The 25457-nt window shown below is 32.0% G+C and overlaps 2 protein-coding genes across 2 annotated transcripts in view; both read right to left on the reverse strand.

Annotated features, from left to right (window-relative positions):
• LOC132705676 (uncharacterized) overlaps window positions 1-25457 on the reverse strand; it is a 78942-nt gene that overhangs the window by 53078 nt on the left and 407 nt on the right. The window lies entirely within an intron of this gene.
• LOC132705677 (uncharacterized) lies at window positions 3164-16787 on the reverse strand. Its single transcript, XM_060676445.1, has 6 exons — window positions 16261-16787; window positions 15886-16167; window positions 15153-15337; window positions 11954-12110; window positions 9694-9900; window positions 3164-6132 (listed from the first exon to the last, which is right to left on the reverse strand). The coding sequence occupies exons 1-6, from the start codon at window positions 16301-16303 to the stop codon at window positions 5936-5938; spliced, it is 1071 nt and encodes a 356-aa protein (XP_060532428.1). The 5' UTR covers window positions 16304-16787; the 3' UTR covers window positions 3164-5935.

Genomic DNA, 25457 nt, shown 5'->3' on the forward strand with positions numbered 1-25457 from the left:
CGATATTCAAACTCTGCCACTTTATTCTTCAAAATTATTAAAAAACCAAATTCCAAAGAATTTGGAGGAAAAACTTTAATTTAGCATAGATATACATACTTTAAACCATCATTTCCAACGTAGATTTACCAAACACTGTTTTGAAATAGGCAAAAGATTCTTCTCTTATCAAATTATAATAATTAATAAAGTTCCTGCTCAAATACTACCCAAAAAATGAGTTTACCTTTAAAAAGAAATATTTGTTTAATTTTTTGACAAAAGGGCAATAAGATATTTCAAATTAAACTTTTGCATAAATTAAGAACTGAAAATGTACTAATACAAATAAATATAGTCTAAAAATAGTCTTTAATTTTAATTGATCTCGCGCATTTTCCAATAGTTCACGCTTTTTACATTTTATCTTATGTTTTCTTTTTTATTTATGTTTTTGAAGTTTATGTTTGTGAGCACCTTTTTTGAATAAATAAATTTTTCAAGGCGAGCAAGTGGAAGAATATATTAATTTGTTTATTTTTTGTTTTATATTCTATTTTATAATTTTTTTAAAGTTATTTTATGCGAACTTCAATAGACAGTTATAAACTACAAATGTATCCTGGTTCATATATTTTAGAACATTTTCTTGTTTTTCTTCAAAACCGGAGAAAGTATTAATTTACTACTCCACACATGTTTCAAGGAAGTCACAAAATGCCGTTACCCAGAAATAGGCCGCAAATACGGACTAAATAAATTGTTTTCAGTGTATTATTTATATAAAATAAGGGATTTTAACTATGCAAAAAATGTTACGTTGCCAATTTACGATCACGTGGGAAGTTGTAAGATACTATAACTAAATATATTGCGAAGTCCGAACGTATGGTTTATCACGGAGATTTAAAGAGAAGTCACTACGTGTGACAGACATACAAAGATAAGATTAGGAATAGCGATGATAGCGCCAGCGATCTATGCCTGAACTAAAATTGATTTTAATCTGTATGTATGTATGGATCTTGTCCTAAAATTTATATTGGACAAACAGGTAGATGCTTCAAGAAACGCATTAACGAACATATAAGAGCGTTTAAAAATAATAGTCTAGATTCTATTTATGCTACACACTTAATCACAGAAAAACACATTTTTGACGACAATTTTGATATATTACACATAGCCACAAAAAATAGAAAATTAAATTTATTGGAAGCCATGGAGGTTAACAAAATGAGACATTCAAATGTATTGCTTAACGATCAATTAGATTTAAATACCTCTCCTTTACTGAACTTAAATTCTCGCAACAACATTAATTAAGGTTTTATGGTCATTTTTCGGTATATATAATAGCATGTAGTTTGTAGATATTACATTTGATAAAGACACGGTGTTGTCGAAACAATTGTCATGTCATAATATATAATTTCCTTAAAATCTGAACTTTTAGTTCTTATTTATTCTGATAAATGGATTTTCATCAAGTAAAAGCCACCTCAGTTCAATTTAAAAAAAAAATATATTTATGGCATTCTACGCCCAACGTCATGGTTTAATATATGCCCGGAAACGTTTGCTTTTCGGGGTACGTGGTGTCAAATTCTAAGAAAAAAACTATTTTTTTTCATAATTTTCAAACCACTCTGTATATTTCATTGATATTTTGTTTACTGCTTTCAACCAGCGTTATATATGAATGGAATATATGTTGCTCTTTCTTAAATTAAACCTTGAACTGTTCTGATAAATTAAATAAAATAAATCATGATAAAAATGTTAGATGTTAACAAACTAAAGTTCTAATTTACTTTTTTAATCATAAAATAAATAAACCTCAATTCTCTAAAACGTACCCAAGTCCGATAGATGTCCGCTTTTGGATCACTTTAAGAACCATTCTGCTTCATGGACGCTTAAAGTGATCCAAAAGCGGACATGGGCACGTTTCAGAGAATTGACTCGTATTAATTTTATAATTAAAAACGTCAAAAAAATAATTTAGAAATATATTTGGTTCACATTCTTATCATGATTTATTTACTTTATCATAACAGTTCAAGGTTTAATTTTGGAAAGAGCAGAATATATTCCATGCAGATATTTTGCTGGTTAAAAGCAGTATACAAAATGTCAATGAAATACAGAAGTGTTTCCGGGCATATATTAAACCATGACGTTCGACGTAGAATGCCATAAACATTTTAAACATCTGCAAATATATTTTTTTTTGAATGATGGAAATCGTTTTATCTTATTTTGTTGTTAAATAAAAGTTGCAGTTACTACTATGCAACCTTACCAACACTCAAAATCGTGTTGCTAAGATACAAAAAAAATAAATAAAAACAAAACAATACTCTTGGAAAAGAGAAAAAAATTATTTTTGGGAATTTTAGAGTTACAATTTTAATATGTATGTCAGTGTCCATATAAACATAGTGCTTGAATTTTGATAAAGAATTTGAAACACGCTCGTTATAATGACGCTTCTTATCTGTAATTTTTTTTTCAAAAATGTTTAAAAACTGGTTTTTCATTAAGTTGAATTTACTTTATCACTTTTACGTAAAAGTCAGATTAACATATTGTTATATTAATTTAATAATCGAGTTTATTTTTAAAAGAAAACAATTTCATTCAACTTTCCCTAAATTTTAATGTTTCCTAAAAATACATAATTATTCAGTACCATTTTGAAGCTATGATGCTTCAAAATGGTACTGAATAATTATGATGAAAATATTTTTATAATTTCTCTACTCAAATTAATTTATTATGAATTTTGCGAATTCGGTATAGCCAGAAATATTGATAATAACTCAAATTACATCGAACCAGCCGTTTATAATAATTAAATGTCTTAACAAACACAATGTGGCCAGATTTAACGGCTTCCTTAAGTGTGAGATACAACATAGGCTTCATAAAGTCGAGAAAACATCTACAGTGTATATATATTTCGATCGGTGCGCCCGCTAGCATCTGATACAATCAATGCATCGCATGATGATTATGCATGATTTGCGATTTTAAACCAAATTAGGAAGTCTACCCAATTTTTATCAAATGATTCAGATGTCGCTAGTTATCACAAACTTGCTAAGTTTATTACCAGATGCTCTAATACACTTTTCATAGGTCTTCCGCTTATTATTTTAAATAAATTATATAGACAGTTTCTTTATTGCTATAGTAAGCTAGTATTCTCATGGCAGTTATTTTTTTTCTCATATTCTTTATTTCTTCATTAAAGCATATTACCCGTGACCACTATTACTTAATTTTTTGATCGGGTTGGGGCAGGTTTTGGCCAGTTTTTAGCAAGACGTAGTCTATTATTTAAAAATCTTCTGGATTCCTCCTGCTTCGGTTGGTAATGAAGCAAACTGGCTGACGTTTAGGCAACCATCCTGCGGGTTTCTACAAAGCCCAGCTGGATCGCCTTCTACTTTGTACCTGCTTGTATATACTGTTTGTTGTTTAAGATTGTTGCATTACCTATAGACTTCTATGAATTTTCGGATTATTTTAATAGAAGAATTGATTACATGCAAGAATTTAAGTTTAATCCAATAAGATTTGATGTCCGGTATCATAATTGTGTTCGGCAACTGCTGATGAGTTTAATAATCTTTAGTAATCTTAAGGCTGTTTTAAGTTCTTTTACCCTAGTTGACATTTTTCGTCCTGTTTCTCCAATGTATTCTTTGCCGCATATGCATGGAATACTGTAAATTCAAATAATAAAAAGAACTCGGAAGAATATAAAAATATACAAACATTTTTATTTGCCATTTTAGATTGGTGTATTACAATGAGGTATGAAAGATGTAGTCATTCATGGCATGTGGCATGACGTAATTCGTTTATTGAAATCTCCTATCACTTTTTGACACAATTCAGGTTCTATGCCCGCTATTTCGCGTCTAATCTCCTGTTTCAGCTCTAGAAGAGTGTTTGGTTTATTTCTATACACTCTGCTTTTTAGATACCCCAAAAAAAAAATTAGGGGAGTAAGATCACGTGATCGCGGCGGCCAATTGATATCGCCATTACGTGAGATAATCCGACCATGAAACTTCTCTGCAGCAATTGGCTCCATCCTGTTGGAACCACAAATCTTCAATGTCCACACCTTCCAACTGCTCCCAGAAAAAATCAGCTATCATGTTTAGATAGCGAACACCATTAACCGTAACAGCGTTCTCCGCATTATCCTCGAAAAAAAAGGGCCAATTATTCCACCGCACCAAACAGTCACTTTTTGAGGATGCATTGCTTTTTGAACAATCTCTCTTCGATTTTCTAATCCCTAAACACAAATACAAAATAAAATGTGCTTCATCGCTAAAGATGATTTTCGTTGAAAAATGAACCCCTTGTTCTCGTATCCATTCTGCAAACACCCGGCGCTGTTGACGATCTCGAGATTTTAACTCCTGAGTTATTTGGACTATATATGGGTGTCAAGTCTTTTGTTAAAATTCGCTGTGTAGTTGAATACGTAAGGCCCACTTGCTGCGATCGATGACGAATCGATGTGTTTGGATCTTCGGCTACACTTTCGCGAACAATGGCAATATTTTGATCTGACCAACCTCCACGAGCACGTTGAGGGACTTTGAAGTTAGTTACAGATCCAGTTCGCTCAAATTTTTGAAGCACATTCCAAATTGTCCCCTCAGAAGGTCGATTTTGCGCCCCGAAAAATTCACTTAGAGCTCGAAATGCATTTTTTCTTGACCCACCATTTTCATAATAGGCTTGCACAATTTTTACAAGTTATTCAGTCGTATATTGCTCCATGACTAACTTTGTTTATGTGTTGAGGTTAGAAATCTCATATGATAATAAACATATACAGTGGCGTTTCAAAAATATTTCGGATAGTAATGTGGAAACTTTTATTGAATCATCCGTTATCTCAAACGGAATTCTCTCTTTGATATATCCAAAATGTTTAACGTTATATTTCTGTAGTATTGAAAGTAAGGAAGGACAGCAGTGGCAAATGTTGGGTTTCAGGAAGATTGTGGTGAAGTGTATTTTGTGATGTAACATTTAAGATCCCTAATGTGGAAATTATTTAAGGGAAGAGCAGATGTAAGGTGTATTCATTCTGGTTTCAGTGTCTAGGGTCGAAGTAGCTTTACGGCACTTTAAACAACACAATCCATAACCAGTGATAGAAGATTATTATAAGTTTCCAATTCAAAAGTAAAACGATAGCTGGGTCTATAGCGTTTAAATGGCTAAGAAAATCTTGCAGGGTTCTCGAAAATGACTCAAAATGCCCAAAGAATCATCAACGTAGCGTTTCCATAATTTTCATTTTAGATGGAAGGTATGGAGTCCAAGTAGGCTAAACTGTATTTATTATTATTATTAGTGTAAGAATAATATTTTTTTACATTTCAGACAAATAATATTTATTAATCTAATGTCTAAAGCACAAAATAAATTACTTTAATGCTAGTGTAATTCCGAAGCACTAATAAAACAACTAACCAACTTCCCTTTGCTTATCCACAATTAAAATACTTAATACCAATCCTTAAATTCGATATCACAGATCGCATATGAAACCCTAGTTTATACTGTATTGATTTGACTGAAATTAATGCAGTTAACAATTAAAGACGTTTCAATTAAACGCTACCTAATAAACGTCATTTACGGGTGGCTACTTAAAGTCTAAAGGGGTTTTTACCGCCCAATTGGTCCAGTAGTGCCCACTTTCAGCACTACAGCAATATAGTTTCTTTCAAACTATAGGTGAAATTATTTAATAATTACAATTACTTTGTTTTCTACAAATTTACAAATTTAATGTGAATTACTAATAAGCAAAACTATACGATTTTCCTTGTACAAATTAAACCGAAAAAATATGAACAATAGCTTCTCAGTCTCAACTCTGTGTACATATTACATATTCTGAACACCGATTTTAATCCACTTGGAATTGATGTAACGTCTCGTCTGCTGCTCCTGCTGGCAAGAGCTCCTGCAGAGAATAATAGCGAGCCGTATCTTCTCTATCTACGGATGTAATGTGTTGGAAACAACAGGGCTGCGATATATGCGACTTCGGAGGCAAGGGTGGGGGTTTTTGCACTTTCCTCTCCTTCTTTTTCTTCTTTTTTCCTGAAAAATTAAATTATCGGTTACTCTCAATAGTATCGATAGATCTAATCCGAGAGCGTGGGTATATTTGAGGTACTATGAAAATTTTTGAAATATTTAAGCTCTTAAATTTTAGATTTAAATAATAAAAACTACAAACTTTGGCAGGTGTTGGGGCATAAAGTCATGCATAATGTCTCAACAATCAAAAATAAATGTTGGCCAACTGCTTCCATGTTTCCTTGTCCAGTGTGATTTGCTTTTGTCCTTCCAGATTTTTCCATTTTTTTTTTCAAAATCTTGTCTATTGTTTCGTTCCAAGCCTTTCTAGATATCCAGTCACTTTGCCACACTTTTTTGATCGGCATTGTAGAGTACTCCTCTATATATTCCTGACATTCGTTTTAAATTTTATCCCTTCCTGTTACTCCCTTGACTCTCCCTACACTTCTTTGTTATTTACCAGTCCTAGATGGTTGGTAAATCTTATTAACTTTGTCCAATCTTGAATTCAGTTCACCTTTTTCTTCAAGTTTATTGGAAACCACTAACTTGGTCAATTAGCTCTCCATTCAATGTAAGTAATGTGCGCTCGGTATTCATCTTTGTTTTGCAGCTTTACTGATTTCATCCATAAAGATGAAGAATAACAGAGAATTCACTCAAGCTTTGTCTGAACTTTTCATTTGTGGTCATCTATAAATGCCAAATATTCAGTTTTTTTTTGTCGGACTATGTGGATAGTCTCTATGGAAGGATGGTTTAGCGGGATGGAGAGAATGTGTTTAACAAATGCACAGAATGGGCAACTGAGTATGAATTAACATACAACATGGAGAAAACGGAAGGAATGGTGCACACATTGTCCTGAATGTATCTTCCTTTTCCGAAGCCACTTTGTACTTCTGAAATTGTATGTTGTATTTTCTGAGTTAGCACTTTTTCAATAATTTTAACTATCTTAGTTAGTGTACTCAGTAAGGTTATATCTCTATAATTGTTGCAGTTTCTGTCAGCTGTCTTCTTGAATATAGGCATTATTAACTGCGTTTCTGAATCAATTCGTATTTTTTCTCCGTTCAACGCTACCTTTGACACTTTCGGACATAATTGTGTTCCGCTTTAGAAGTTTTATTAAGAAAAATATATAGCTCAAATTTTTACTGTCTACTCTTAATAACTTACAATAAATATCTTCAAACAGAAAGGTCGTGCGTACCTGCCAGGCAATGTTAGATGTAGGGTGTTTTAAAACTCAGTATTGATGTTGGGGACACATGTTTCACATTAAAATAAGACTTTTTTTGTGGCTTTGTGAACAACCTACGGAGAGATAAAATGTTAAGTGCGAGTGAACGGTTTTCGTATTAAATAGAAATAATTGCAATCAAAATTTTGTAAGATGTCTTAAATCCCAAAATACAAAAATAATATTTCATAGTTCTTTTGGTTATAATACAGCCAAATAATTCAACAAATAATTTAATTCAAGTTAATTCAATTGCGAATGTATGAAGGTGGTAATTTGACATAACTCATTTTTAGAATCATAATCCAACAATTAAAATAATAGTTGATGTAATAAGAGACATGAATTAACATTAAAATAGTTTTTTTTTAGATTAAAGGGCAGATACAGGCCTCTAAAACGCGGTGCCAATGTGTATAGAAATGTGTTTTCCACTTATATTTGTACTTTTGCACTTTTTTGCTGATATTTTTTCTTCCTTCTTCTTTCTTCTTAGATTTTGTTCACTTCAAAACGTCCTAGTTGATATGTATATATTGTTATAGTTTTGTACCCCCGAAAAAGATATAAATTATACGTCAAAATGTGAACAATTTTGAAAAAGATTACAAAAGGTATTAAAATTGTTATTGGTATTAAAAGGAACGCCCCGCGCACTTAGGTCGCCAGATGGGCCCGTTGTGCCCCCAGACCGCGCTAGAAGGGGTCCAGAATGCCGCCCCTCCTATAGAAGGTCAGCAACTCATTTAGCCCAATACCGTGCACTGAGTTCGGATCGATCAGGACCGTTCCGAAGACTTCAAATCTTGCCCATGTCAAAGCAGGCCATTCGGTGAGCAGATGATACGGAGTCTCCTCCCCTTCCATACTAGAGTTATAATTCACCAATTAAAATAAACAACATCGATTAATTACAAAGACACAGCAAGTCTCCCTAGATGGGATATATTTAATCAAGCAATGGACTTTTTTCTCATTGGCAGTATTTTTTAAAATAAAGAACAGATGGGCATGCTTTATCAGATTACTTAAACAAGAAAACAAAATATTATGCAAAAAAATGGATGTTACAAAGCAGACTTTGCTTAATGTATCAAAAATCAAAATTTAGGATAAGATGTGGACAAAAAAAGAAAATTATTATGCAAATATGAAGAAGTAAAATTATGAAAATTGGTTTAAAAATCAGCTAGTACCAAATCTTACTCCATAAAGTTGATAGTTATGGACAACGCAATCTATCATTACGGCCTTAAGAGGATATTCCAAGAAAATGATGGACAAAGCAGGGCTGCTTGGTTCGTTAAAAGAAACTGACTTCCCAAGAAGGATGAAATATGGAGCATTCCAGAAAAAAATTCTGACGGCACGAATATGTGAAACCTTTAGGCCACATAATATTAAGTCTTTCTTCATACCATGGTCAGTTTAATGATATCGAAATGGTATGGCCGAGTGTAAGAGGCTCACGGCGATTGGGGAAAAAGCGATAAATAAAGTATCCGGAGCATATTATAATCATTATAATTAATCGACCACATAGAAGGGCTAATCCAAGATGCTTGGAAGACAATAAAGATATGTAATGCTTCAGATATTGCACCACTTGTAATTAGTCCCGATGAAAACGACAACAACGATGATAAAGACATCTTAGAATTTAGTTCTCGTTCTGAAGACAGTGAATTAAAATAATTTTTATAAAAAGGGTAACTGGCATCAATTAATTACAAGCAAAGAATAAAGAATTTATATTAGTAAAGCCTTGTGATCTTATTTTCAATAAAATTTTAGTTTTTAAAGCTATAAAATCCGTTTGGACCACTTGTGGTGTTGCTTTTGAGCACCTGCTAAAATTGGTTCGATTTAGGAAAATTTTTAATGGCACTTGCCAGCTATTTTTGACAAGTTACAGCTCTTTCTGTGCGGGAAATTCCAATTTTAGATTAGCTTTGGCCAGCGCTGAATGCATCCCTCTTATCTAAATCACCGTATACGTTTTCTTTAGAGAGCAGTGCTAAAATATAAATAATATAAGGAAAAATGTTATGTGAAACCAGCGTGACATTATCAAGAAAGGTAATATATCAACTATTAGTTTGAAATAAAAGTAATTCTCACAAGCTCTTACAATTTATTTTGATTCTAAAGAATGAAGCAAGCCCAAAATATGAAAAAATATTTAGTATATGGAGAATTTTTTGATAGAAATATCTGATGATTTTTAATCAATACTTAGAAAGAGTAGATAAACAGTCTTCGTAGTGATAGTTTATGCATATCGATAAAACACAACGAGGGATGTTTGCTCAATCAAAGAGAGTGACGTTTACCTGGGGTAGATAAGGATATGTTTTCCGGACATGCGACAAGGCATTCGATATGGGCCCACATTTCTTCCGCTGCTTGGGCGGCGTCGAAACTGAAACCGACTTGCATTGTGTGGTCGCACGAATATCGCATCGTATGGAACGACGGACCGTCAACTTTGTACGACGACAGATTATCGATTGTGTCGCTCCACAGCATAAAGCACGTACCTAGGAAAATATTAAGAGCATTTTGTTAAACATTTCCCATAAGCCCCAGCAAATTCTACTATTTTCAACCAAGTCTCTAAGCTTTTTTCGCTATTATAAAAACATTATTTTAACAAGCATCCGTTTTTATAATATACATAAAGAACGGAAAGTCTATAAGCTGGAGATACAATTTTACAATTACAATTTAGAAACTTATTTGAATGTTGGCCCGAGAGGGCGCTAGTTTCAACGAATTCTTTAGTTTGTTTGGAAACCAAGGCGTGCAAACTTAATTCCCCTGGATATTTCAATTTTTTTCAAGGATTTGGAATAATCTTAGAAATTAACATTAACATTCAAATACATTTGTGTATTGTATTGTAAAATGTATTGACGTATTTTCACAAATGCTGATACAAGCCTACTTAGAAAAAAATAGCAACATCATATATCAGTATATTGTGAAATGTATTGAGGTAGATAGCGGAATGGTTTTGGTTTGTGCCCATTATAATAATAATAATTTATTTCCGAAATAAAATTACACTTACATTTAGTAGCATTTAACGTGTTGTATTAAAAAGGTTAACAATTTATAGTTTTATTTCATTGACCAACTCGTTTTGTATTTTAGAAGCATCCTAGCGAAGACGAGTCCCCTACTAAGGAACATGCTCTTGAAAGTCTATATATAACCTATTAAATATTTTATTGTTTTGAAAAATGTTGTTAATTGTTTAGCTTATTAATACAGAATTATTTATTATTCATTTACTAGTATTTTTTAAAACGACATTTTACAATACCCAAAATTCAATTTGAAAAGTTTAAATTTATACCTCAAATAAATACACTCCAGAAGATAGTAGAAATTAATCTAATGTACCTTGTTATAACTAGTATTCATATGTTTTAACATCAAATTGTTATTATTACGAATTTGAAAATTACATAATAGTGCAACTTTTACTAACCAATTCATTAATTTAAATTAAATAATGAAATCCTCAGTCCAAATAAAAGAAATCGGAAGTAAACTAAATGAGTTTCATCCAAAGAACATGAGTTATTTACATCAAATTATACAGTATTAATCAAAGTATTTGATCTATTACATCAACTATTTAGTTAGTTAATATTAATACACTTTTGTATTGAATCGAACAAATTATATATTCTTGAGAAACAAACAATTCTTTAAAAGCAATAAACGTGTATTTTACTTGAAAAATAGTTCTGAGATTTCAAAAAACAATTTTTGAATTCAACAAATATTTATTGTCTAGGCAAAAGGGAATAAATTTTTATTTGATACATACAATTTCAGAATAAATATTTCAAATACATTTTTACAAAATTTCAAATAATTATATGTTAGGCTATTATCAAATTGATTTTTTTTAAATAACTAAAAATTTTTTTGATCCAATGATTTTTTTTTTTCAATGAGACAATTGCATTTTCAAATTTAGATAGTAAACAGTAAAAACTAAATACGCGTTTTAAAAGTTACAAAAAATCCACTGATGTTTTTCACTAGGTCAATTTTCAACAAATGCATTCATGTATTATATTTTATTTATTTAGTTACTTTTTGAAAATAATATTTTTAGTATATGCATATACTTGCTAGCAGAAAAATCATTTAAGATTGGATCTTTACCCCAATGAAGTAACCTGAAAAATCCGTAGCATATTGTCCAATTTTAACGTTCAAAAAAATATTTACCCGTCTATTTTTAGCAAATTGAATCATAGCTTAGTTATGGACCAGGTGGTTGTGGGGAATAAATATTAATTTTATTTTTATCGCCTCCACCCAGAATGTCTTCCTCATCTGCGATAATTTTTTGTTTATTTAAAATAATTTTAAAATTATTTTTTGTAAACTTTTGTATTATTTATTGTAGTAGATAAACATATATTAGCCCAAAAAAATAGTAAAACGTCAACTTGATTTGAGTAATAGCTCGAAGAACTTCGTAATAGAGGATGGACTTTACACTCATGAGTTAGTTAATAATAGTATATATAGCCTCTTGGAGTCTACATTACACTTAATAACCAGTACCTCGTTCCGCCAGAGCAATCTGAATCCGCCTCTTATCTCTTGCACGCGCCTCCCCAGTATCTAAAATCACCACCGGTATCCCCATATATTTCAGCTGCCATTCTGCATCCACTGGGTATTTCGTATACAAATTGGCAAGGGAATTGCTTACAAACACCTAATGTAAGAAAACATGGTCATCTAAACATTACGAAATACGCCTAAATATATTGTGTTAGTGTAGAAGGGGGCAAAATTGAACACTTTTAAATCGAAACTCCTGATGATGATGTTTATTACTCAAGTTTGATGCAACTCTCTAATTTTTTTTGCCACGCGATGTTTAAAATTTATCGTTTTAATAATCATAAACAAAACATTTTTTTTGCATTGTATCGAACAAAATCTGGTATTTTTTAATAGTGTTTTTTAGTCTGCTTCATATTTTTCTACCGGTTTCTCTGATGTATCCTTTGCCATAGCTGCACGGTGGAACAAGTAGAGAGTATTGATATTTTTTTTTTAGTTTAACAGTGGCAAACGGAAGGTTTTTGCGTTGTGCTACTGGTGCTGTTTGAGAGAATTAGTGAGAAGGTAAGATGTTTTGAATCATAGTTAAGAGATTAGATTTTTGTTGATTATAGGCGGAATCAACTATGTATAAGTCTGGTTTTTGGATATTAGGTAAATACGAAAGTAGTGAAGAGATGTTCTTGGTATTTGTATGTTCTGGGTGGACATTTTTTGATTGATTGAATTGAATTATTGAAATGAACTCAAAGAATTCAAAATTACCTTTGCAAAAATATAGCACACCAATGAACAAGTAGACTTCGGATGGCTGCGATTTTGGCTCTATGGCAATTAGAAATAGCAACTTTTTCAGTTATGGTGTGTTGTGCATTTGGTCTTTTTAATTTGCTCTTTTGTGCTCAAATTCTACGATTATATTAAACAGCTCATGAAATCACTAGTTGTTGTAACTCTCTGTCCCTATTTCTAGTCTTCAAACTGACCGCAGTCAATGAGCTAGTATAGCAATTTTCAGGAAATGTCCTTGCAGGCTTTTCTTCAACAAGATATTTTCATTTATTTCAAATACTAAGTTACGCATTAACAGAAAAAAATCTTTATTTAATAACTACTATTGCATTTGCTTTCTATGTTATGGTCAAAGTCTACTTGTCGAATGTATGATAACTCTATATCTAGAATTGGACTCGAGAAAAATATCTAGTTTGCTATCAGGAACTATATTTTTAAAGTCCTTTTCAACAATTCGGAAATATATGGCGTATCCGTCATAAAGAGTGGATATAAATATTTTCCTTATACCATTTCATCTTACGTGGGATGGAGCTTTGCAAATGAAAAAGCTATACTTTTTACAAAACTTCTGGATTCCTCCTGCATGGATGGATGGAAAACCGACGCAGGAGGGATCCAGAAGTTTTGTAAAAAGCATTAGAGTAGCCTGTGGAAGTTTCTTTGAAAAATTAGTCAAAAAATTTTTTAGATTATAACATTTTTTAAAAAACACCTTATAACTTAAAATGGTAACAAACATCTGTGTGTTGCTTCTACCATTATGTTTTTCATTATACCTGGTGTCCTGGTAAATGCAACGAGACAGGGTGTTAAGTAAATGGAGGGTACTAGAAATTTGAAAAATAAATTATTAAATAAATCGACCAAGAGAAAATGATGGAAATTATTTTCTAGTTTCTAAAATAACCACCAGGGATAATAATTGTTATCTTCAATTTTAAAACTCGGTTTAAAAAAAATCTAAAATTAACCATAGGACCTTAACAGTGAGAAGAGAAAATTGGAAAATTTGAAGAAAATCTCAACATATCCATATTAAAAATATTGGAAAGGCTAAGAAAATACATTGTACGGGAAGATTGAAATCACTCTCAAAAAAGCAGGATACAAGGCATTCAAAATGACACCTAATACAAAATGAACGCCCAGGCATCGAGAAAAAGGGTTCAATTGGGCCATACGAATAACGAAAATGTTGTTTATTTAAAAAAAAAAAATTGTGAACGGACGAGTTATCGTGTTCAACCAATTACGTCAGACCGTAAATGTGTGGTGTGCTATTTTGAACAACTAACCAAACTATTAAATCAAAGGTTTAATAAATGGAGTGGAAAATATGAAACAATAAAATGGCCTTCCAACAGTCCTGACCTGACACCGATCGCCCATTTTTTTGGGGAACTCGGATAAAGATCGCATCATAAACCTTCTCTCTCTCCCCCTCCCCTCTCCCTCACTCACTCACTCTCTATCTCTCTCTGTCCCTAGCTCTCCCTCTGGGTATTTTTTTGCCGATTATACAAGATGTCTACATAAGGCATGGTGGATCTCAAGCAAGTTTTCCTCTAGCTTTGTCATTGCGTCATTCTTCTACAGTGACCTGCCTATCGTAGTCCCTTGAACTTTACTTGTGTATTATTGTCATTTGTATACTTTAAGAAACTCGAAAATAATATCTATCATTTTCTCATTCTCTCAAATTTATAGGACCATCCGTTTCCCTAATACGTTGTTTGCCCTCACTGGGATATCCTATATTATAAAAAGTAGTTTTTGTCTGTCTCCTATAGAAAGGACAGCTTTTGGCCCACCCTATATATTTTCGTGACACGAAATATGTCCATAATCGCGGAAATTTCAAAATACCTTTTTAACATGTTACATTTGCGGCAATCGCGATACCTATTGCAAGTCTAATTGCGTGCAATTAGCCCGCACACATTAAAATTCGGCTCGGAAACGCGCAATAACCGAATGATTCACAACGTCAACGTTTACCGCACACACATATCGTTTTCGATATTGAATGGGCAAATAAAGGTGCAGCTCCGATATATTCCACTGAATAATAACGTCGAGCTCTCAGCTACACAAAATGACATAGCTCACACGCTTCGCGATTAAATATTTCTGCATTTTTCCTCGTTAGCGCGCGTAAACAGTTGATTTCTCCGAGGAAATTCGTCGGGTTTAGAGTTTAATTAACGCGGCCCAACCCACAAGAACGCGCAAAAAAAGTTGCGCTAATTTATTCCCACTTTTTTTTTATAGTAAAATGTCGCCCAATTGCAAATGAATCGGGAAAAGTATATTTTCCTTTATATTAAAGGATCATGGTAATCGCGATTAGTCGTTAATTAGTTGCGGAATACGAAACGAATTGCGCTCTTACCTGAGTCTTGAGACCTTTAAAAAAAGTTTCGACTTTTTGCCTTTCCGCCTCAGTAATGGATCCCGTGAGCGGTTTTCTTTCTTCTTTAGCGCATTCTACGTTAAACGTTCTCTCCTCGTGGCTGTCTTCAGCTTCGCCGTAGCTACTTCCCGACGCCGTTGTGCTCGAATCTCCACTAGTGTCACCTACAAATTTTCCGAAATGCTTAATGATTAAACGTTGCTACTATACAGTGTATTTTTTAATAGATATCTGTTAATCCATACTATTCCAAGCATAAAAAAAAATAAAAAAATCCTTTTTTGCTCTGGAATTATTTATTTTGTTGCACATGTGTCAAAAAAAAAATTAAAACTCGAAACATCCAAAAAATATTGGTGCTTAAACGAACCACTGGGAAAAAACATTAAATAATGTTTACACTTATTACAAACGTAAATTGTCTGGCTGTGGCAGATTCTACATCTCCTTCGGGCTTTATTAGCATGAACAATCATGAGGTCACCTTGACTATCATAACACACTTCATCTATGTGCAAGGTTTCCTTGAGTAATTGTTTTATCAATTTTTAAAAGTCGAAAAGTAATATAAGATTTAAAATCAAATTAATCACTTCGTCATCAAAAAACATAAAAAATATTTCAAGTGGAATTTTTCCAGAAAGTCTATTTTTTAGTTCCTCACATGATCTAAATTCATCAAATATAGGTGTGTGAGTGTACTCAATCTGACCTTTCTTCCATTTGACAGTAGAAGCAAGCCTGCCGTTTGCAGAAAGCATACGTTTTCTTTTGAATTCCAGGTTTTCATCATCTGATGAGTCCCATTCAGGTTCAGTAGTTGATGAATTACAGAGCTGTGGAAGGACAGCTGTATCATTCGGTGTATGTAACTCGAAAGTTCCAACTATATCAATTGGTTCTCCAAACTCTTGTAGGTTCATGTTATCGTTCATATCTTCTTCGTCAGTCAAGGTATCCAGGTCGGGTGGAATATAGACCGCGTTAATATGTTCTGTAAATATTTTTTCACGTTATTTTTTGCATAAATTGACAAGGAATGGAATGTTACAATACATAAGAATACGTAAATCCAAATAATACTTACGACTTTCATTGTTATTGTCCTCATCCATCACGATCTCCTCCATAGTCGCCTCTAATGCCTTTTGAGTAAAATACCTCTCAAATGCAATATTTTACGAACTGTAACGTTCACTGCACAAGGCACAAACGAATACTAAAGAACACACTAATTATTGTTTAGACTTGCCAGAATAAAGTTTTCTTTCACAGATAAAACCAGTGGTGAATTCACGCGCCACTAAATATTTTCAAAAAATAAGGCATAATCAATATAGTATTTCCAGTGTATGTTTTCTGTGACGTAATCTACATGCTATAGACTTAACAAAAATGACAATACAAATCAAAAATACTTTTTTTTACTATTTTGGATTTACTTGAAAATGTGATACAAATTTATGTACCGCTTTTGTTAACTTTTGAAGTCATATATAAGATCTTTCCTTTACACATAAATTAGCGATTTTTACGGTTTTAGGTCCTTTAGTAGTGATAATAATAAAATTTCTAAATGGATGTTCAAAAATATTTCCTGGATGTGACAAAAAAAATCATAGAATAGGTGGTTTAATGCACCACCTATTCTATGACAAAATGGGACAAAATGGGTTAAACTACTGAGTAAGGAACGCACTCGCGTTTCCGCTTTGCTAGATTTGTTAAGGAGACTGGTGTTGTAGATGCCGATATTGCCGATAATTTCGTGGTTTACTTAAAACTAACCTATACAATTGTTCAGAGCGTTGAAGAAACATTGTTTTATAGTCTAGGGAATTGCCGATGCACAAGTAAACATGGAATTCACTAGTTTTAAAATTGAAATTCTCCGAAAGATAGTGTAAAAGTTAGTTCTGCATCGATCTACGGAGGTTCATATTAATTGAACTTGAATTCGAAAGTAGGTTTGATGAGAGATGCACTCAATTGAAAACTATTCCAGGTATGTCAAAAAATTACATACTTTGGAAATTGATATGTCCGATAACAGAAAGGTCTTTAACTCATTAGCTAAGAGGAACGAGGTGTTATCCGGTACGAAACGGCTGAAAGGTAAACTACGATCCATCCATGAACCTTTTACTTCGGCTCGCTACATTCTTTATGAGAAGAACAAAAGAAAATTTGGCGAGCAAAGGGTGTGGACCTCTGCTAGTAGAGTCCTCTATTGGAGTAATCATTGGTGATTCAAGAACTAAAATTTTTTGACCACCATTAAGTTAAGTTTATTTTTTTTAAATCTGTTGACTAGGCCAACAGATTGTCGTACGGGGTTTTAAGATGTAAAAGATGTTCTCTATTGCCGTAGCAATTTACGTGTTACATTCGATTAGATTATGAAGATTACACGAGGTTGGCCATGGTTGGCGTTTATTCTAACCCGTCATGCCAAAACGTATTGACAGGTGGCAAGGTGTAACAACTAAATATGTTCCACCGTATTAAAATTAACAATTAATGTAAATGTTCAATTTATCCCCCAATATATATTGCCTAGTCGTTCCTCAATGTAGGCACGCCTTTTATTTAAGCTGTAAGCTGTAAGTTTAACAATACTTATTTTGGTTCTCATAAAATTTCTAATGGAGGATCATCAACCTCATATAAAAAATTAATACAAATATATGTACGCGTAACCTAACATAGAAACCAATCGATTCATTAGTCCCTAGTTGCTATATATGCACAAAGACTACCACAGTAAAAATGTCAGATTAAGACTGTGTCGCTCGTCGTCTTCATATTAGAGAAATGGCGAGTCTTCAGAAACTACAAAATTCCTGTTTAAGGATTAGTTGTGGCGTTCGAAAGTTGGACTATACATCGAATCTGTATCTTGAATGCAATTGGTTACGCTTATGCAAAAGATATGTAATGCATATTTCCTGCTTAATATTTATCATCGTTATCCTTATTTCTATTAGAAATTGATTAAAGGTTTAAACCTTCACACAAAAAATGCTACGCATGAATGAGGGTATGTTATTCTTAGGCAATAAACTGTACTTTTTCAGTTTTCATTTACCTATAATGCAGTAACAATTTAAAAATTCTCTACCAGACCAGATTAAAAAATGCACAGCTTTATCGACGTTTAAAACGCCCCTTCGTAAATACTAGTTCGATTATAGCTAGAGTCCAAATAGTTTAACATTTTGTTACGTAGTTATGAGCTGCGCATTACCTTAACTGTATCTTGTTCTTATCTATTTTGCTCGAATGTTTTATATTACAAAACTCCAATACGAACTTTTAGCTCTAGCGATAGACAAACTAGGCAAAACTGCGGTGTGAACATCGTGGGCAGGAAAAGCCATTTACCCTCAGATCTGTGAGCATTAAAAGATACATACCTACAGATTCGTATTTTGTTTTTTTTTCCTCAAATCTTTTGTTTTTATACTTATAAGTTTCAAATGGGGTAAATACCATTTCGCCAATTATGATGAATTTTAGAGCTGCATTCTTAATATTTGTTCCTCAGTTTGAACAGATTTGAGTTGAAATAAGATTTATCTCTGATGTTCTTGAAACTTTTAAAAGATGACTATCCTAATGTTAATGTGATTTTAATAAATTGAACCGATCAGCATACCATTAGTTTCAATGACTATGTAGAATCACTTAATTTAAAGCAAGTTATAATAAAGCGAACTAGAGTTTGTTGGAAGTTGTTTTGGTGTTGAATATTGATTGAGGTAGTAGGGATGAGGGATTATCAGATCAATTTCTAACTTATTGCTGCATTTCTGAAAAATGTGAGAAACCACCTGGAAAAATTAATTTTGAAAAATTAAAAAATGTCGATGAAGAAATTCTTAAAGACTCCTTTTGAAAACATTATTCACATAAACTCAGTAAATCATAAGGTAGATATTGTTTTTACTTAATCTTTCTGAAACCCTTGCTCTCATCAAAAAGGAAGTTATATAATTTAGGTATGCACACTAAAAGTAAGTTTAATTCTTTACCCGAAACTTTCAACAATCCTAACGAATACTTAAACCGATAAGGAACTAAAAACTTCTATGAAAGTAATCTAAAACATTGAATTTGCTCTATCTTCTATTTTTATACAGTTTCAGAGAGTGTGATTAAAGAACACCTACCTGCTGAATATCAAATCCTTAGCTACCCGGGCAGATCAATTACACCTAGATATAATATTGCCCTGTATTAACAAAATCCTCCCTTTTATTACAAATGCAAAAATGTATTTTAGACAGTATCTTTTTTGTTTCATGGAAAATTTCTAAAATTTTACGAATCACCAAAAAATATATGATTTGAGACCTATAAGTATACTGCCTATTTTATCAAAGAAAAAGGAAAAGATTTTAAATTTTCAATTAAAAGAATATTTAAGTCCTTTAATTCAATTCCAGTCAGAGTTCACAGCGGGCCTTAGCTGCAGTACTGCTCTTTTGCATATAACTAATAATATGATTCGTGCGATTCAGAGGGGTGGAACGACAATTTTGGTTCTTATTGATTTTAGTAAAGCCTTTGATCGAGTAAATTATGAATTAATTCTTTCAGTTTCACTATATTTAGAGAGTAGCTTTTTGGAGGCGGTGCTTCCAATGATATTTGGCATGCCTCAAGATTCAATACTGATACCGCTTTTATTTTCTATTTATACATGTAACATTCTATATATCACTGCCAGATTCTTCAACATGAGGACGACAAAACTGTATATTTCTTTTAACGCGAAGTTGACTTAACTCAAAATAAATTAAACGAGGACTTAACCATCATATTTGAATATTAACAAAACATAACCCATTTTTTGTGAGAGATCTAACGAACAAAAAAAGGTATCAGCCAACCAAAACCAAAGAGTTCACAGGGGTGTACAGTATGTTGTATGTGGGAGACGAACAGAAGTGGTAGAAAAATTCGAATATCTTGGGACCTAAATTAGTAATAACCATGATCGAGAAACAGAAATTGGATCCCGTATCGAGGAAGTTATAGCCACGTTTAACCCGATGCGCTCACTAATCTGTAATTCCATCCTGAGACTGAGTCTTAGTGAAGTTTATGAATACTCACTTCCCTCATATCGCTGTGGAGCAATAATTCTGAAGGTTAACACTATTAACACTAAAGAAACGTTTGAAAATATGGACTCTTCGTAGACTTCCCAAAAAACGCCCAATTATCTCTTTTATTTTAAAACTCCCGAAATTTATCGTTACAAATTCTATGGACCTGTTGCGAAACTAAATCAGTTAGAAATGCCTTCATTAAATTAATTAATTAATTCTAATTTTCAAAGGATTAATCCAATTGTAATGAATTATTCACGGGATATTAGTAATCATATAATAATTGTGTAAAGTTATTTGGGTCCGATCTAATTAAAATTTAAACAAACTATACGTACCTTTTATTCGACGACCGTGACCAAATATTACACAAATACTATCATGGTGAAGCACAGGAGACTCCTATTAACCTTTTATAACATTCTCTATGGAAAAGCCGCTGTTAAATATTGTCTAAAGTAATTTTATTAATATTTATACAAAACTTTAATTAACAATATCAACATGCTACATCCGAGCAACTACAGCGGTTTTTACTATCGGCATACAATTTTCTTACTATTAATTATTCAGAGTTTCATTTCTAGATCTGCTAACGAACTGATTGCATTTTTTGTTGCATTGAGTCTAAAATAATTACAGGTGGAAAAAGCATTTCTTCACATTATCTTGAATTTCTTTGTATTCTCCTGATTTAATTACTTGTTACTGATAATTCTCTGCTGCAATTGGGCTTCATCCCTTAACAAATAAATTAATTATATAATAACATAATAAAATATTATAAATAATTCAATTAAATTTTCTCCATTCTCTTTTCTCAACCGTGTTTGAAATTTTAACTAAAATATAAATATCGCTTAATTAATGTGAGGATTAATTTCAGTTTGCAAATTAAAGACAATTTTCGTGAGTTTATTAAAAAACAAAAAAAAATGTGTTTAAAAAGATTAATCGATATGGGTAACTGGAACTTAAATAACTGACTTCAAGCTCGTATTAGAAAAACAGAAGTCAAGCAGTTCCTAATCAAAATCAGCAACAAACCTCTTATTTGCTTTTTACAAAACTTCTGGATTCCTCCTGCGTCGGTTTTTGCTTGCGTCCTGTTGGCTTCTTCAGAGCTTGACTGAAACTAGTTTCAGAAAACAGGAGGAATCTAGAAGTTTTGTAAAAAGCATTACAGTAGCCTGTGGAAGTTTCTTTGAAAAATTAACCTCTTATTTAAACAAATTTTTCTTTAAGACTTGGACCATTGCTTTTTATCATTTATTTAATTGACTCTTAGTTATTAACAGTTACGCTGAGAAACAGCAGCAATTTATTGTTATAAAAATAGTGATTCAGGAAAAATACCGATAAACACCAAAAATTAGAACAATGAGTTTCTTTTCAAAATGCAGACCCTTAATATGACTCTAGAATGCTGCATATTTTTTTTTAACAATTAACGGAGTCTTTATGTTTGTGTTGACTTCTCTTAAAGCGTTCAAGAACTTTTTACAAGTTTTTTAACAACCAGAAATCAGTATAATGAGATTTATCAAGTCGTTAGGGAAGCAAAACAAATACTTTTAAAATTAGCCAGGGCACTATATTAGGTCCTTTAAGATAAAAAATTAAATTGAACTAAGGTAGCTTTCACTTCATGAAAATCCATTTAAGAAAATGAATAAGAACTAAAAGTTTCGACAGTACCGTGTCTTTATCAAATGTAATATTTAAAAACTACCTGCTACTATATATGTCGAAAAATGACAATAAAACTAATTGATCATTAAGCAATACATTTGAAAGTCTCATTTTGTTAATCTCCATGGTTTCCAATAAATTTAATTTTCCACTTTTTGTGGCTGTATGTAAAATACCAAAATTGTCGTCAAAAAAGTGTTTTTCTGTGTTCGAGTTTGTAGCATAATTGGAATCTAGACTATTGTTTTTAAACGCTCTTAGATTTTTGAGATTTTGGACATTTATTTTTGTTAATTGTTTTTTAAAAATTTTCCTATTGTGTTCTGAAAGCTATTTATTTTGTGGTTTATTTTTACAAATGTTTTGAAACTTTTTCACTGGGTTCTCCGATGTATGTAATTGTTTTAAATTGTTCGTGTTCTGTATTAGGGTTCGGATAAATAGAATTTACTGTTGTCTGGATTTGTTTTTTATTTATAATTTTATCGATAATGAAAGGATTGTAGTCGTTGTTCAGTGCAACTTGTTTAATGATATTAAGTTCTTTATTGTAATTTTCTGTTGAGAGTGGCGTATTAAGAAGTCTGTGTATAAAAGAGTGACATGCAGTCACTTTGTTTGTATAAGGGTGATATGAGTTATGTATGACTGTGTCCGTGTGTGAAGATTTATGGTAAATGGAAAAATTTAATTCGTTTTACGTTTTCGTAATAGTTAGGTCTAAAAACTTAATACAGTTATCCTGTTCAATCTAGATGGTGAATTTTATACGATTATGTAATGAGTTAATGTAATTTAAAAAAGAATTCAATTGTCTGTCCGTTCCAACAAAGCAAGCAAAGACATCGTCCACATATCTATACCACCATAAAAAACTTTTACTTAAAGGATGTTCTAGTATGATATTTTCCAAATTATCCATAAAAATCTCGGCTAAAAAAGGACTAAGTGGGTTTCCCATAATCAAACCTTCCTATAGATGTAAATCCGTCCATTAAATTCAAAATAATTTTGCACTAAAGATACTATTAAGCAATCTAATAAATCTTGTTTCACCAATGGGTTAAGCTGTTTCTGAGTGAGGATGAAACCTACTAAATCTATCACATCCATAGGTGGGATACTGGGAAATAAGTTTTCTACATGTTGCGTTAGAAGGGATTTTCATATCTTTAATTTTGTTGATTAATTGAAAAGAATTTTTTATTGCAAATTTTAAAATCTTTAAAATATTTTATAATTTTGCTGAGAGTTTAACTGCTGGAGCTGTTACATAAGACACGACTGGCCAAATGGGCATATCATGTTTATGTAATTTAGCTAAAGAATATAATTTCGGCGGTTGTGGATTTATAATCTTTAAACAATGCTTGTCTTTGTCAGTAAATAGTGTGGAATTAGTAATTACTTCCTTGACTTGTCTGTGTTTGATACGTCGCAAAAGTTCAGGTTTAAGAAAATTATTGGTTTTTGAAACATATTCTGGGAGATCGATAGCTATGACTGTCTTCCCTTTATCTGCACATGTAAATATTATGTTATTTTCGGAGGCTTGAGTATGAATTGAGTATTATTGTAGCCATCACGTTAGGAGCCTAACAACACGGACTATTAACTTTAAGCTTCGTATCAAAAGTAACGCTCTGTAGAATATTTTGCACCTAGTTCGTTACAGATAAGAAAACTAATTTTCTTATTATCACTGTAATAGTGATTATGTTAAAATATTTAGTCAGTTCATAAGCATGCTTTTATGATTTTGTCTAGGTTTATTTACCAATTAAGTTTTTGAATTGTAGTAATTTGTATTTTTTGAAATTTGTACTTCTATATTTGAATAAACGTTTTTTATTATTATAATACATCATTTTTGAAAACAACAAATTTAACCGAAAATCCCAAAAAAAGTAAACCAATTATTCTCCAGGCATGCAGAGTTAGTTTACGACCAACCGTCTTGCATCTTGTTTCTCGAGAACACATATATCTGAGCTATGTCGTTTCTCGTATTTATTATTTAATGCAAAATATCCAGGGCATGTGGAACAAATTAATTATTTTATTAAGTGTTGAAAATGTTCACATTACACGTGATATTTTCATTTATTTGCCTTATTTCATATTTAATTCTAAATTTAGTGCTTTTTCCTGATACAGTGTTGATTTTAAATATCCCCAGAGAAAAGAATCCAGTGGAGCAATATTTGTTATTTCGGAAAAAAACTGCGCCACTAGGGATTAAGTAATTTTGAAGAAATTGTAAATCCAGTAACATGTTCATCGAAGAAAAAAAGTCCAAAAATTTTGTTAATGAAAATTCCTACCAAACACTTACTATTTGTGCATGTTATATACGATTTTCTCTAATCCATCGGGAATTATTTGTTCTACAATATCTATAATTTTGTTTATTTACGTGGCTTTATTACTAAACGGAATCTGACGAGAAAAAAATTGATTTGTGGACATTTCTATCACCGTTTCACAAAACTGTGGTATACATTACTTTCATTTTCTTTATCATCGTTTGGTAAGGATGACATTTCTACGATCTCTCCGTAGAGGATCTTTTAGATATCCTGTGTCTATAAATTTTCTCTCAATTTTACTCACTGCGGATTTTGTAATGGGCCTTTCTGGATATTTTGCCCTAAACGAATAAAATAATTTTTGAGTTCTCGTTTTGCCTCCCAGTAAGAGATTAATATAGGACATGCTGTATGAATTGCGAGTTTGGTTTGACACATAGATAATTCGAAAATGGAAATATAAAAAGGAATTTTTTATCGACATCTACATCTTCACCAACCCTGTATATTTTCTGTTTACTGCAAAACAATGCGCAAGAAAAAATTATGTTGGACGTGCGTGAGCATTTTTGTTGAAATCCAATACCTAATTTTAAAACGAAATTTTCCAGGTTAAATGCATATTAAAGAAAATCAAAAGAATCCTTCTATATTTGAAATACACTCAAAACTGTCGACGACTTTTTCAATCGCACAATTTACTTTAAAGATTTAATCACTCTTATCATACAAGAGAGAAAGGGATTGCCTTGTATTTATCCTATAGCAATTCAGTTTTACTTTGGAGTACTAACATTTTAAATCACCACTTTTTATATATTACCAATAAACCATTAAATAGGTGGACAAATACAAAAGTTGTAAAGATTATTAGGATGCGCAATTAAAAATTAGTTTAATGTATCAAAAATTGTGAAGAATAAAACATACATTTTTGAAATCAATCACCCTATTTTTAAATTTTGTTTTGAATCCCTTTTAAAATTCTTCAACTTTTTTGTTAACGTTACTCGAAGATGACGTAACGGAATTTGAATTAGATGCCAGAGGGTGTTCAAAAGAAACAAAAATATTTGGATTAATTTCCTTAAATGACGCACCATTTATATCTTCTTCTTTCTGTGCAAGACTACAACAGTGGTTAGCCAAACGGGTTCTGTAAAGAT

This window comes from Cylas formicarius, unplaced genomic scaffold, assembly GCF_029955315.1.
Source record: "Cylas formicarius isolate icCylForm1 unplaced genomic scaffold, icCylForm1.1 PGA_scaffold_7__23_contigs__length_41026272, whole genome shotgun sequence".
Classification (NCBI taxonomy): domain Eukaryota; kingdom Metazoa; phylum Arthropoda; class Insecta; order Coleoptera; family Brentidae; genus Cylas; species Cylas formicarius.